The 15,013-nt window shown below is 40.8% G+C and overlaps 1 protein-coding gene and 1 non-coding gene across 2 annotated transcripts in view; both read right to left on the bottom strand.

Moving 5' to 3' along the window:
- YIPF4 (Yip1 domain family member 4) overlaps positions 1-14,516 on the bottom strand; it is a 34,135-nt gene extending 19,619 nt beyond the window's left edge. Inside the window, exon 1 of the mRNA XM_024999372.2 lies at positions 14,189-14,516. Within this exon, the coding sequence (XP_024855140.1) occupies positions 14,189-14,267 (79 nt within the window). The 5' untranslated portion in view covers positions 14,268-14,516. The remainder of the gene's footprint in view (positions 1-14,188) is intronic.
- On the bottom strand, positions 782-852 carry TRNAG-UCC (transfer RNA glycine (anticodon UCC)). The gene has a single exon. It is a non-coding gene; the product is annotated as a tRNA-Gly (tRNA).
- Positions 14,517-15,013: the final 497 nt, after the last annotated feature.

Here is a 15,013-nt window from a genome sequence, read left to right as displayed (position 1 = left end):
GCTAAGGAGTTCTGTGAGAAAGAACTGTATATGTTTAGTAGTTTTTCATAGCGTGGATGCAGAGCCTCAAAAAGGCACCTTTAGCCTGCAATTTGGTAGTGTTTTCCATTCTAGGCAATGTAGAAAAACAACGTGGACACATACAGGACAATGCTAGAAACAGCAGTTTGACACACCACTCAGTTCTCAAAAGATACAAGTAGATGTGAGTACAAAAAAGCAACAGAAAAGTTAAAAAAAAAAAAAAAAACACCTCCGTAGTTATCCTAAAACATGAGCAAGCAGCACATAAAAAACATGAGAAATATTCCAAATCACTCCAGGAGCACAGCTGTCTTACATTAAACCAGAATAGAAACAAGCTAGCTTGATCAACTCCAGCATAGGTATCCAGAATTACAAGGCTTCCCAGGTGGCGCTAGTGGTAAAGAATCCACCTGCCAATGCAGGATACACAGGGACACGGATTCGGGAAGACCCCCTGAAGTAGGCAATGGCACCCCACTCCACTATTCTTGTCTGGAAAATTCCATGGGCATAGGAGCCTGGCAGACTACGGTCTATGGGGCTGCAAAGAGTTGGACTCAACTGAATGAGCACATCTACCAGAATTATAATACACTCATTTTAAATTAATTCTTTCTTTGTTGTTGTTATTTAGTCGCTAAGTTGTGCCTGACTTTTTGCAACCCCATGGACTGTAGCCCATCAGGCTCCTCTGTCCATGGGATTTCCCAGCCAAGAATACTGGAGTGGGTGCCATTTCCTTCTCCAAAGGATCTTCCCAGCCCAGGGATCGAACCTGTATCTCCTGCTTGGAAGGCAGATTCTTTACCACTGAGCCACCTGGGAAGCCCAAATTCTCTCTTACTACACTTAACATTCTTGTCATTTTCCCAGTAAAAAAAACAAGGATAATAATAAATATAAGTGGATTTAAGAGGAAATCATCTTTGAAAGAAATTTCAAAAATGTTTCCTTTGCTTGTCTGGGCTCAGAGTGAAGAAGAATATCAATAAGTTTCAGATTTTATTGAAAGCCACCTGGAAAAATGGCAGAACAAAACTTAATGGTAATTCTCCCTCCTTTTCAATTCAGTTCAAGTTGGGTTGAGGAATCCTTTCTCTGAATCTTCTACTCAGCCTGAGAACTTTACTTTGAAGAATTTGGTCAGTGTAGTATGATGGTATACTCAAGATGAAATTTACTGCTGATCTGCCCCTACAAAAGTTCTAACTTTATGAAAGAAGAGTAAACTGCAATGAACATGAACATTTTGTTGGTACTTGCCAACTTCTTCTATACATGAATAAGCATTTTTTTACTTAACAAGCAACAAGAGCAAGGACAAAAAAATTACTCCATTTTATTCGGATGAAAATGAAATGAAATCCATGTGCGCTTAAATCTAAACCAGAATGCACTATCTGTGCAGCAAAATAAAACAAGCACATGTTTCACACTTAAGGGATAAACTCCACTGTTCCATTTTAGTTATAAAAACATTTTAATGCACATATAGTCCAATGAAAGCTCAGGAAACCACGCAAGTACATAATGGTTTTATAATAGCTAGACTTCCCAAGTAGCTCAGTGCTAAAGAATCCGCCTGTAATGCAGGAGAAAGGTTCAATCCCTGGTTAGGAAGATGCCCTGGAGAGGGAAATGGGAACAATTCCATTACTCTTGCCTTAGAAATCCCACAGACAGAAAGGGTGGCAGGCTACAGGCCATGGGGTGGCAAACAGTTGGGCACAACTTAGAAACAGCAGCAACAATAGACCTATATGGAGCTTGATTATATTACTCCATAAGAAAAAATTTTTAAGTCTTGTATAAAATTGTGTCCTAGGTAATATTTTCATTCATATCATTTTGGTTTACGATTTTAGTGGCTTTACTATTTGAGGCAAGAGTACTGGAGTGGGTTGCCATTTCCTTCTCCAGGGGATCTTCCTGACCCAGGGATTGAACCCGGGTCTCCCGCATAGCAGGCAGGCAGCTTTACCGTCTGAGCCACCAGGGAAGCTCTTACTATTTGATACTACTAGTTAATTTTCATATTGCACATAATATTAATTAAAAGAAATTAAATCTCCTGAACCTACCTTTAGAAAAATTAAATCTCATGTTGGCACAAACCAGTTGTTGCTGTTCAGTCACTCAGTTGTATCCAACTCTTTGTGACCCCAGAAAAAGACTGCACCCAAGTACTGCATTTTGGACTCTTTGTTGACTACGAGGGCTATTCCATTTCTTCTAAGGGATTCTTGCCCATAATAGTAGATATAATGGTCATCTGAATGAAATTCACCCATTCCGGCCCATTTTAGTTCACTGATTCCTAAAATGTCAATATTCATGCTTACCATCTCCTGTTTGACCAATTCATTCATGAAACTAACATTCCGGGTTCCTATGCAATACTGTTCTTTATAGCATCAGACTTTACTTTCACCACCAAATACATCCAAAACTGGGCATTGCCTCTGCTTTGGCTCAGACTCTTTATTCCCTCTAGAGGCATTTCTCCACTCTTCTCCAGTAGCATACTGGGCACCTACCAACCTGGGGAGTTCATCTTTCAGTGTCATATCAGCCTTTTCATACTGTTCATGGGGTTCTCAAGGCAAAAATGCTGAAGTGGTTTGCCATTCATTCCCTTCTCCACTGTACCACGTTTCTGTTAGATAAATCAACTAGCTAACAGAAACGTATTTTATTTGCTTTATGAGTCTTTTAACTCTTACTCTGAAATAATTATAGATTCACAGGAAGTTCCAAAAAAGTTTTATGTACCCTTCACCCTGTTTTCACCCAATGGTACCATTACATATACTATCAAAACCAGGACACTGACATTGATACAGTCAATACAACTTATTCAGATTTTATAAGTTTAAAGCGCACTTATTTGTGTTTCTGTATGTATTTGTTGTTGCTGTTTAGTTGATAAGACACGTCCAACTTTTTTGCAAGTCAGACTTTCACCACCAGGCTCCTCTGTCCATGGGATTTCCCAGGCAAGAATCTAGAGTGGGTTGCTGTTTTCTTCTCCAGGGGATCTTCCCGACCCAGGGATCAAACCCACATCACCAGCACTGGCAGGCAGATTCTTTACCACTGAGCCACCAGGGAAGCCCCGTATGTACGTACAGTTCTATGCAATTTTACCACATTTTAGATTTGTCTGCTGCTGCTGCTAAATCACTTCAGTCGTGTCCGACTCTGTGTGACCCCATAGACAGCAGCCTACTAGGCACCTCCGTCCCTGGGATTCTCCAGGCAAGAACACTGGAGTGGGTTGCCATGTCCTTCTCCAATGCATGAAAGTGAAAAGTGAAAGGGAAGTCGCTCAGTTGTGTCCGACTCTTCGCGACCCCGTGGACTGCAGCCTACCAGGCGCCTCCATCCATGAGAGTTTCCAGGCAAGAGTACTGGAGTGGGGTGCCCTTGCCTTACAAATGCCCTTGCCTAATACCTTACAAATTTAAAATTATGAAAATAAATGTGAATTTTTTAAAAAGGTAAATCTGGCATAACTACCTTTTTTCCATCTCCAAGAAAGGTTGAGTCATTTTCAAACAGGAAACAAAAGCTAATTCTTGCACCCACTATAAATCATATACTGTGTTTCATAAGCATACTGTATAAAGGATATTTGTGATAATACCTACATGGATATAATGTTTTTAAAAATGAAGTAGGAAATTTTTTAAAAGGTAAAACTAAAGATTCCTCTATCAACACTACTAAATTGTATTAGAGGTGATATCTTTTTTGGAGAGGGGGAATATCACATAAAGTAGGCTAAATAGTTACCTTAACAGATTAACAGAAAATTACTGTTTACTCAAAAAGAGCATATTAATACAAAAACTACTGCATCATATGTCTGCAAATTACTGATCACAATCATGTCCTAAGAGTTGTATTGTGTTTATATAGGAGTGTCTTAGTCTGTTTAGGCAACTATAACGAAATACCATAGACTGTGGCTTGTAAACAATAGAAATGTGTTTCTCACAATCCTGGAGGTTGGAAGTCTAAAGTCAAGGTGTCAGCATGTTCAGGTAAGGGCTCTGTTCTAGCTGGCTGACTTCTCCTTGTGCATCCACATGGCAGAAGTGGGTAGGGAGCTCTAGAATCTTTTTTACAAGAGCACAAATCTCATTCATGAGAGCTCCATCCTCATGATCTTAGTACCTCCCAAAGGCTCCACTTCCTAACATCATCACTGGGCATTAGAATTTAAACATATAAATTTGGGGGGATACAACTATTCAGACCATAACGGGGTAGAAACGTTGAGCTCAAAAGGCAATATACTGAGCCCAGTTCTCTTCTGTAGACTTTAATCAACTGTCAGCTTAACATGTCAGCTTCACACTGTGGCTATTTCAAAAGCGTCTAAAACTCAATATTCCAAAAGTGAATTCTGGATAAGGTCTTCCTCTAGCTTCTTATTTCAGTGAATAGTACCGCTATCCTATCCAGCATTGTAAAGCAGAAAGAAGTCTGATTATCCTTGACAGTTTCCTTCATTCACATGCTTCCCACACCATTCAACCACCACTAAATTCTATCACTTTTATCTCTAAATATTTTTTGAACCTGCCCGCTTTTCTCCATTTCTATCACCAGCACCAATCTAGTGCAAACTATCATCTCCTGCCTGCGTGACTATAATGGTCTGCTAACTGCTTTCCCTAATTATTCTTCTTTCAATCCATTCTCACCTATAGCCAGAACAATCTTTCTTAAATGCAAATCTTTCATTGTCTAAAATCCTTCGGTGGCCTCCCATTGCTTTTTCAGCTAAATCTAATAATCTCCACATGCTCTATCCACTTCCTCAGAACAATCTTCTGTCTCCCGCCCCACCATGACCCTATGTTCCAGGCATATTAAGCCGCTCAGTTTTCTGAATGAACCAAGATCCCTCTAACCTTAGGGACTCTGTATCTGGTTGTTTCCTCCAATTTCAGATAATTAAATGCCACCCATTCTTCAATTCTATGGTATACTTATTTAAGAAATTTTCCATGATTTCCCTGACTAGATAACATTCCTTTATAGTCCCCTTGGCTTTTCCTCCACAGCACTTATTGTTTATAATAATATCGGTTCCGTTCAGTTCAGTCACTCAGTCATGTCTGACTCTTTGAGACCCCATGAATCGCAGCACGCCAGGCCTCCCTGTCCATCACCAACTCCCGGAGTTCACCCAAACTCATGTCCATCGAGTCAGTGATGCCATCAAGCCATCTCATCCTCTGTCGTCGCCTTCTCCTCCTGCCCCCAATCCCTCCCAGCATCACAGTCTTTTCCAATGAGTCAACTCTTCGCATGAGGTGGCCAAAATACTGGAGTTTCAGCTTTAGCATCATTCCTTCCAAAGAAATCCCAGGGCTGATCTCCTTCAGAATGGACTGGTTGGATCTCCTTGCAGTCCGAGGGACTCTCAAGAGTCTTCTCCAACACCACAGTTCAAAAGCATCAATTCTTCGGCGCTCAGCTTTCTTCACAGTCCAATTCTCACATCCATACATGACCACTGGAAAAACCATAGCCTTGACTAGATGGACCTTTGTTGGCAAAGTAATGTCTCTGCTTTTCAATATGCTATTTAGGTTGGTTATAACTTTTCTTCCAAGGAGTAAGTGTCTTTTAATTTCATGGCTGCAGTCACCATCTGCAGTGATTCTGGAGCCCAAAAAAATAAAGTCTGACACTGTTTCCATTGTTTCCCCATCTATTTCCCATGAAGTGATGGGACCAGATGCCATGATCTTAGTTTTCTAAATGTTGAGCTTTAAGCCAACTTTTTCACTCTCCACTTTCACTTTCATCAAGAGGCTTTTTAGCTCCTCTTCACTTTCTGCCATAAGGGTGGTGTCATCTGCATATCTGAGGTTATTCATATTTCTCCCGGCAATCTTGATTCCAGCTTGTGTTTCTTCCAGCCCAGCGTTTCTCATGATGTACTTGTACTCCTTTTCCTATCTGGAACCAGTCTGTTGTTCCGTGTCCAGTTCTAACTGCTGCTTCCTGACCTGCATATAGGTTTCTCAAGAGGCAGGTCAGGTGGTCTGGTATTCCTATCTCTTTCAGAATTTCCACCGTTTATTGTGATCCACACAGTCAAAGGCTTTGCCATAGTCAATAAAGCAGAAATAGATGTTTTTCTGGAACTCCCTTGCTTTTTCCATGATCCAGCGGATGTTGGCATTTTGATCTCTGGTTTTTCTGCCTTTTCTAAAACCAGCTTGAACATCAGGAAGTTCACGGTTCACATACTGCTGAAGCCTGGCTTGGAGAATTTGGGGCATTACTTTGCTAGCATGTGAGATGAGTGCAATTGTGCGGTAGTTTGAGCATTCTTTGGCATTGCCTTTCTTTGGGATTGGAATGAAAACTGACCTTTTCCAGTCCTGTGGCCACTGCTGAGTTTCCACATTTGCTGGCATATTGAGTGCAGCACTTTCACAGCATCATCTTTCGGGATTTGAAATTGCTCCACTGGAATTCCATCACCTCCACTAGCTTTGTTCATAGTGATGCTTTATAAGGCCCACTTGACTGCACATTCCAGGATGTCTGGCTAATATATTTGTGTGATTTTTTTGGTTAATGTCTCTAAGTTCCCTGATGGGAGAAGCTAAGTGTGTTTGTTGCCCTTTTGTTTTGAACACGTTAACTCCAATACCTGTTACAGTACCTGGTCCATAGTAGGCAGCCAACAAATGTGTGCAAGTTGGATGAATTAATTAATGGAAGGGCACATAGCTGCACAGATCTTGAAAGAAAGTAATAAGAATGTTGAAGTTGAAAGTTCAATTTCAAAAATGAAAGTTGAGGGAAAGAAGACTTTTGTCATTCTGCAGTGTATTTTGGTAACACTGTAACCTGCAATAACATGAAAAATAAAATATGTATCTAATGAACTGGAATGTACTAAATAAAAAACAATAGAAGCTATATCAAGAAAAGGCATTAGGGCTTTCCTGGTGGCTCAGTGGTAAAGAATCGACCTGCCAAAGTAGGAAATGGGTTTGATCTCTGGTCCAAGGAGATCCCACACGCTGTGGAGCAACTAAGCCCATGTGCCACAACTACCGAGCCCAGCTGCTGCAACTACTGAGGCCTCTGCGCCCTTAAGCCATGCCCCACCGAGAGAAGCCGCCACACCAAGAAGCCCACGCACCGTGATCAGAGAGCAGCCCCCACTCACCGCAACTAAAGCCCTGCAGCACAAAGACCCAGCACAGGCAAAAAAAAAAAACAAAAAAATTTAAAGGAAGAGATATTAGAGGGTTTTAATAAAGGAGATATACAAAATTATATTTGCACTCTGTAAACACAGTCCTTGGAGAAGGAAATGGCAACTTATTCCAGTATTCTTGTCTGGGAAATTCCATGAACAGAGGAGCCTGGCAGGCTACGGTCCATGGGGTCGAACAGAGTTGGACGTGACTTAGCGACTAAACAACAACCATAAACATAATTTTAGCTAGACTATGGAGGACTGATTTAAGGGGGGAGAGGTTAAGGAGGAAGTACTGTCAGTAAAGAACAGAGAAGAGAAACGGAAAGGACTTGAACTAAGGCAATGGAGGTATTCTGAAATAACTGGGTGATCAACTGACTATGAGAAGGCGAAAGAATAGAGACAAGTTTCTGGACTTTGGAAGAGGAACTATATCACAAACATTAAGTCATTTTCTCTTTAGTACTTGTCTCATTTTCAACATTGGTTAAGCAATCCACCGATAAATATTTATGGCTTACTTATTTCTATAAGCCCTGAGAGTGATATAAAGAAGATACTTCAAAGAGTTTAAAATCCAATTCATCATATATCCAAACAATGGACTACTATTGAGCCAGAAAAGGAATGACTTACTGATACATACTGTAACATGAACAAACCTTGAAAGCATTATGCTGAGTGAAAAAAAAAAAGACACAAAAGGTCACATATTGTATTATTCTGTTTACACGAAATATCAACAATAGGCAAATCTCTAAAGTCAGAAAGTACATTAGAGGAAAAAAAAAGAAAGTAGAATAGTGGTTGCCAGGGACTGGAACACAGTAGCACAACAGCCTTATCTTAATGAAAAAGTATAACGTAGTCATCAAACATTTATTAAGTTCCTGCTATGAACCAGGCGCTGTGCTAACTCCAAGGAGCTCAAGCTATAAATCAGCATTGTTTTAGGTCTGTGAAGATTGGGAAGTATAAAATACAGGGACTCTTGTGCTCAGTCATGTCTGACTCTTTGTGGCCCAATGGACTGTAGCCTGTCAGACTTCTCTGTCCACGGAATTTTCCAGGCAAGAATACTGGAGTGGGCTGCCATTTCCTACTCCAGGGGATTGTCTCAACCCAGAGATCAAACCCTTGGCATCTCCTTCATTGGCAGGCAGATTTTTTTACCACTGAGCCACCTGGGAAGCAATATACAGGGACTGCCTCAGCCAATTACTACCTTTGTAATAATCATAAGGCTGTGATCAATGAAGACGTTAAAACTGAAGAAAAAAAAAAAAGCCCAGGCTTAAATTGAAGAAAGCAGGGAAGACCACTAGGCCAATCAAAGTGAAAGTGAAGTCACTCAGTCGTGTCCAACTCTTTGTGACCCCATGGTCTGTAGCCTACCAGGCTTCTCCGTCCATGGGATTTTCCAGGCAAGGGTACTGGAGTGGGTTGCTATTTCCGCCAATCAGGTATGACCTAAATCAAATCCCTTATGATTATACAGTGGAAGTGATTAATAGATTCAAGGGATGAGATTTGAGAGACAGAGTGAGGAACTATGGACAGAGGTGCGTTACACTGTACAGGAGGCAGTGACCAAAACCATCCCAAAGAAAAACAAATCCAAGAAGGCAAAGTGGTTGTCTGAGGAGGCTTTACACACAGCTGAGGAAAGAAGAGAAGCAAAAAGCAAGGGACAAATGGAAAGATATACCCAACTGAATGCAGAGTTCCAGAGAACAGCAAGGAGAAATAAGAAGGCCTTCTTAAATGAACAATGCAAAGAATAGAGGAAAACAACAGAATGGGAAAGACTACAGGTCTCTTCAAGAAAACTGGAGATACCAAGGAACCATTTCACACAGGGATGAGCATGATAAAGGACAGAAATGGTAAAGACCTAACAGAAGCAGAAGAGATTAAAAAGAAGTGACAAGAACACACAGAAAAACCATACAAAAAGGTCTTAATGACCCAAATAACACGATGGTGTGGTCACTCAGAGCCTGATATCCAGGAGTCAGAAGTCAAGTGGCCCTTAGGTAGCATTACTACAAACAAGGCTAGTGGAAGTGACAGAATTCCAGCTATTTAAAAATCCTAAAAGATGACACTGTTAAAGTGCCACACTCAATATGCCAGTAAATTTGGAAAATTCAGCAATGGCACAGGACTGGAAAAGGTCAGTTTTCATTCCAATCCCAAAGAAGGGCAGTGTCAAATAATGTACAAACTACCAGGCAATTGTGTTCATTTTGCATGCTAGTAAGGTTATATTCCAAATCGTTCAAGCTAGGCTTCAGCAGTAAATGAACTGAGAACTTCCAGATGTACAAGCTGGATTTAGAAAAGGCAAAGGAAACAGAAATCAAACTGCCAACATCCGTTGGATCATACAAAAAGCAAGGGAATTCCAGAAAAACATCTACTTCTGCTTCATTAACTATGATAAAGCCTTTGTGTGGATCACAACAAACTGGAAAATTCTTAGAGATGGGAATACCAGACCACCTTATCTGCGTCCTGAGAAACCTGTATGCAGGTCAAGAAGCAACAGTTAGAACTGGACATGGAACATCAAACTGGTTTAAAATTGGGAAAGGAGTATGTCAAGGCTATATACTGTCACCTTGCTTATTTAACTTATATGTAGAGTGCATCATTTGAAACGCCAGGCTGGATGAATCACAAGCCTGGATCAAGACTGCTGGGAGAAATATCAATGAGCTCAGATATGCAGATGACACCATCCTACTAGCAGAAAGGGAAGAGGAATTAAAGACCCTCGATCAAAGTGCAAGATGAGAGTGAAAAGGCTGGATTAAAATTCAACATTAAAAAAACGAAGATCACGGCATCTGGTCCCATCACTTCATGGCAAATAGATGGAGAAAAAAATGTAAACAGTGAGAGACTTTATTTTCTTGGGCTCCACAATCGCTGTGGATGGTGAATGCAGCCGTGAAATTAAAAGACACTTGCTCCGTGGAGAAAAGCTATGACAAACTTAGCATATTAAAAAGCAGAGACATCACTTTGCTGACAAACGTCTATATAATCAAAGCTATGGTTTCTCTAGAAGTCATGTATGGACGTGAGAGATGGATCATAAAGAGGGCTGAGTGCCAAAGAACTGATGCTTTTGAACTGTGGTGTTGGAGAAGACTCTTGACAGTCCCTTAGACAGCAGGGAGATCAAACCAGTCAAGCCCGAATTTTCACTTGAAGGTCTGATGCTGAAGCTGAAGCTTCAATACTTTGGCCACCTGATACAAAAAGCCTACTCACTGAAAAAGACCCTGATGCTGGGAAAGACTGAGGGCAGGAGGAGAAGAGGGCAACAGAGAATAAGATGGTTGGATGGCATCACCAACTCAATGGACATGAATCTGAGCAAACTCCAGGGGATAGTGAAAGACAGGGAAGTGCGGTGTGCTGCAGCGAGGTCTCAGAGAGTCAGACACGACTTAGTGACTGAACAACAACATCATAGTTTTTAAAGAATGTTCTTCCCTCTTTTCAACCTGAAGAACTTTTCCTTTAAACTGTACCTCATCTTTCGCTGAAGACGTCCTTGATCCCTTCCTGCACTTAACCACTTCTACCTTTCAACCTCCTTTTTATAGTATTTATTATGTATGATGAATTTTTAAAAATCTCTTATTAAGCCATTTTTTGGTGTTAGGGACTTCTTCATATGCAGTCCCTCACGTACAGACATATTCCCTTCATTCTACATAAAAAAAACATTACTTATCTTTCAAAATTTGACAAAATACTACCTCTATTAAATTGTCCCTGATCTTTCAGCTATAAAAAATGTCCTCCTCTCCTGACTGATCTTTCATAATATTCTAAATCAGAGCTTCTCACGCTTTAATACGCCACACGAATCACTGAAGGATGATCTTGTCAAAATGTATACTACAATTAAGCAGATTATTCTGCATTACTAGCGCCCAGCAATGCCAATGCTGCTGGTCTGTGGAAATGAAACAGGCAAAGAATCATTTATTTGTGTGATAAAAAATAAAGTCACAGGGTTGCTTTAAAGACTTCTATATAATATTTTACCTATGTATAACAGTATCGTTGTTGTTGTTCAGTCGCTAAGTCATTTCTGACTCTTCTGTGACCCCATGGACCCTGCCAGGCTCCTCTGCATTCTTGCATTTAAACACATGCATTTCATTACTGCTTTTGGATGTAGGTTTACACCACAGACTTGAATATTCAGTCTGGATTTCATTATTCACTTATTTATTCATTTACTGGCCATACATAGCTTATGTTCTTTTAACTAGTACTTATGGACCCTGCTTTTATACACATTACCTTAAGCAGTTTTCACAATATTCTTATAAGTGTGCTTTTCATTTTACTTAATGTAAGTTTATAGGAGCTATGTAATGTCGTCAATATCACACAGCTACTGTCAGAGTCAGAAGTTTAACTGAAGTCTTCCGGTTCTAAATCCAGTAAGTTTTTAGCTATACCATCCAGGTGTGCTAAATTTTGTAGTCAAAAATGTGAATGTCATATGAGACAAAAGAAAGCAGAAATCATTTATTCCTTCAACAAACAATTATGTTGTGATGTTTATATTCTGGGTTCTGTGCTAAGTACCGGATACAGAAAAGATTAGGGAAGTTTCTGAGTAACAGTTAAGCAAAGTTTCAGCAAGGAAGGAGTATTTGATTTCATCCTGGTGTAAGGAAGAGAAACTGCATTCTAAGCACGAGGACCAGGATACACATATATATGGATACAAACACCAAGGCACATTTTAGAACAAAGAACATGTACAGTTAGTAACAGTAAGTATTAAGAGACCTAAGCAGAATGTAGGACAGTATACATGAAAACATCTATAAGCTGAAAACATTCATGTTTAGACAAAAAAACATAAAAACAGAAAAGCAAGAATTTGCATGGCATGCTTAGGAACCAGAGAAAAGACTTGGCGTCACAGAGTGAATGTTTATGTTAGAGAACAACAAAAAATAATTGTGGGGCCAGTTGATAATGAAACTCAAAGCAGCAGCAACACTGCTAACAAGTACTGAGCATTTAACTCTGCCAGATGTACTGCTTTGCATCTGCAAAATGTTTGCGCACTTGGCTACTATCATTCTCATTTTAAGTACATGAAAGCTGAGGTTAAGAGAGATTGAGTAATTTGCCCAATATCACATGAACAGTAACTGGTAAAGACACAATGGAAATCCAGGATTTTATACTTTATATACACTATCCAGTTTACAAAAATATATGAAAGCTGCATCATGATTTAGTGTAAAGAAATCTGAGGAGACAGAACACTAGCTCTTAATTCCAGATCCTTCGTGTGGAGGTTATTGAACTTTTCTAAGCCTCAGGTTCACTAAAACTCAGGAATAAAGCTCAGCAAGATTCTTAAAAAGATCAAACAAGTCGCTTGCTTAAAATAGTCTGTATATTCCAACTGTATAAGGTTATACACATGAGAATATTATTTATACACATATCTATCTTTGTCTGTATTACCCTAGATATATAGGGAGTCTATACAATCTTGGAGGATATGTGGACAAGTTTGAATAAACCTTATGGATTTTACTTATCCCAGGTTTCTTGATTTTATGTATGGAGTCAATGGATTAGTTTGCTATGTTATTATCAGATTTCTTCAGTGTATTTAAGAAAGGTAATTCCTGGGGGAAGGAAGGATATGAAAACTATAAACACAGATACAAAAGTTTGAACAAACAGGCTGTGATACTAAATTACATAATTTTTTCTTAAAGTCTGGGAAATTAAGGTCACTTATTCCTCCCCAAGCACTAGGCTACCAAACGTAGATCTAACAAATTAAACTATTTTGGGTGGCTATACTTCACCAAATTTCGGTATTACATTTAAATGTATCAGCTATGTTCTCTATGATAAAATTTTTGTTTCACATTTTGAATTATAGCCAAAATTACAGTACTTAAAAAAAAATAATAACACTCATAAAACAAAAACGAGGAAAGGAAAACAGAAAAAGGGAAAGCAAGTTGTATTAACTGAATATTACAAAACTAGTCTTCTCAGGAAACACACTATGTGTCCTTCTCGAGGATGAAATTTCTACAATTAAGAAAAATTTATTTTTTTTTCATATTGAACAGGTAAGTCTCGTCAATGGAAAATTACTGGTTAACAAAGTCTAACGAAAGGAGCAGAGAAAGATTTCTGTTACAAAGAGTTTGGTAAAGTACACAGAAAAGGAGGAAAACAAATTCTCCCCTACTGTAGAAAAATCTCTCTAGCTTCCTCAAAACAGTATCTGGCGAAAATCTGGAGAACCTACTGGGAACACTAGGCTGGATTACAAGAAGTTTCAAACACATCTGGGTTTACTTCTCTGAACACTGTCAAATACCATGAAATAGGAGGAAAACTAGGGACGTAGGCAAAATACCAGATTCCATAAAAACCACGAACTCCTCGCGGGAGGTTAATACTTGCAGCGCCGAATCTACGCAAAAGTTATGTACTGATAAACAACAGAGCAACAGAGCCCTCCTTCCTCATTCTCATTCTCTGACACCGATCCCGGCCAATCTAACCATCAGTTTCTGAATTACAATAAGTCATTTTAGAAATAAAATCTTGGGTCCCGTGGGTGCACTCGAGGTGGGTGAGTCCGCCAGATAAACGTGACACCAGATGGTGTGGGGAGAGCCAGAAGCCGACCGAGTCACTTGGAAAGCTCCCCACGCCCCACCCTCGGCCACTCGGCCCTCTCGGAAGGCCCGGCGAACGCACAGGCTAGAGTCACCCGTAGGTCAGCTTGCTGTCCGTACCCACCAGGCCACAATCACCTCGGCATCAGAAACACCCTGCCGTGTCCGCCCGGCGTCCCCCGGGGTGACGGGCCCTTCGGGGGCCCAGTCTCACCTTCCGCGTCTGCTGAGGAGACAAAGGTGAAGTCCCCGTTAGTGGGGGTATACGCCGGGGGCGGGCCCGGCGGCTGCATCTCGCGGCCCCTCCGAGCCCGCGGCGGAGGAGGAGGCTGAGGCTGGGCCCAGGGCCCAAGGCCGCCGCGCCGCCGGCCCGCACCCGCGCCCTAAGGTGGGACCCGTGAACTGGGAGATGCAGGCTGGGAGCAAGGCCGGAGACAACGCAGCTAGCCACGAAGCTATCCCCAAAGGTCTACCGAAGTGCCCTCCGTGGCGACCGCCCAGGAACCACGACGCCGGCGCCCTGACAGGACCATAACAGTGACAGCGCCGCTGTGATTGGCTCTTTGTAATCTGCTCTTCCATTGGCTCTCGGAGAAAGGTTCTGATTGGCTCTCCCTCTTGTTGATTGCGGAAGTTTACCCGGGACAGGAAGTTCATTTGTAATTCGTGGAAAACTCTGGCGTCTCACTTTTTTCATTTGTTTCCGTCAAGTCTCCTGCCTTTTGGCTTTTCTTTATATTCTCTACTTTTGTTAACTGGAGGGAGTAAAAATTTGAGAATTAGGAGTGTTTTAAACAAATCAGCCCTGGAATATCCCTAGATTCCCTTTCCTTTAGATATTAATTGTATCTCCCTCTCTTTTTAACGTTTTAATTTTGTATTGGGGTATAGCCAGTTAACAGTGTTGTGGTAGTTTCAGGCGAACAACAAAGGGGCTCAACCATACACCTACATGTATCCATTCTCCCCCAGTATCTTGACTTAAATTGTATATGGTCCTTAAGACTTACTTTTCTCATCTGTGAAATGAAGGGCTGGA

This window comes from Bos taurus, chromosome 11 (genome assembly GCF_002263795.3).
Source record: "Bos taurus isolate L1 Dominette 01449 registration number 42190680 breed Hereford chromosome 11, ARS-UCD2.0, whole genome shotgun sequence".
Classification (NCBI taxonomy): Eukaryota; Metazoa; Chordata; class Mammalia; order Artiodactyla; family Bovidae; genus Bos; species Bos taurus.
The sequence above is the reverse complement of the archived record's forward strand: the minus strand, read 5'-3'. Positions and strand labels throughout refer to the sequence as shown.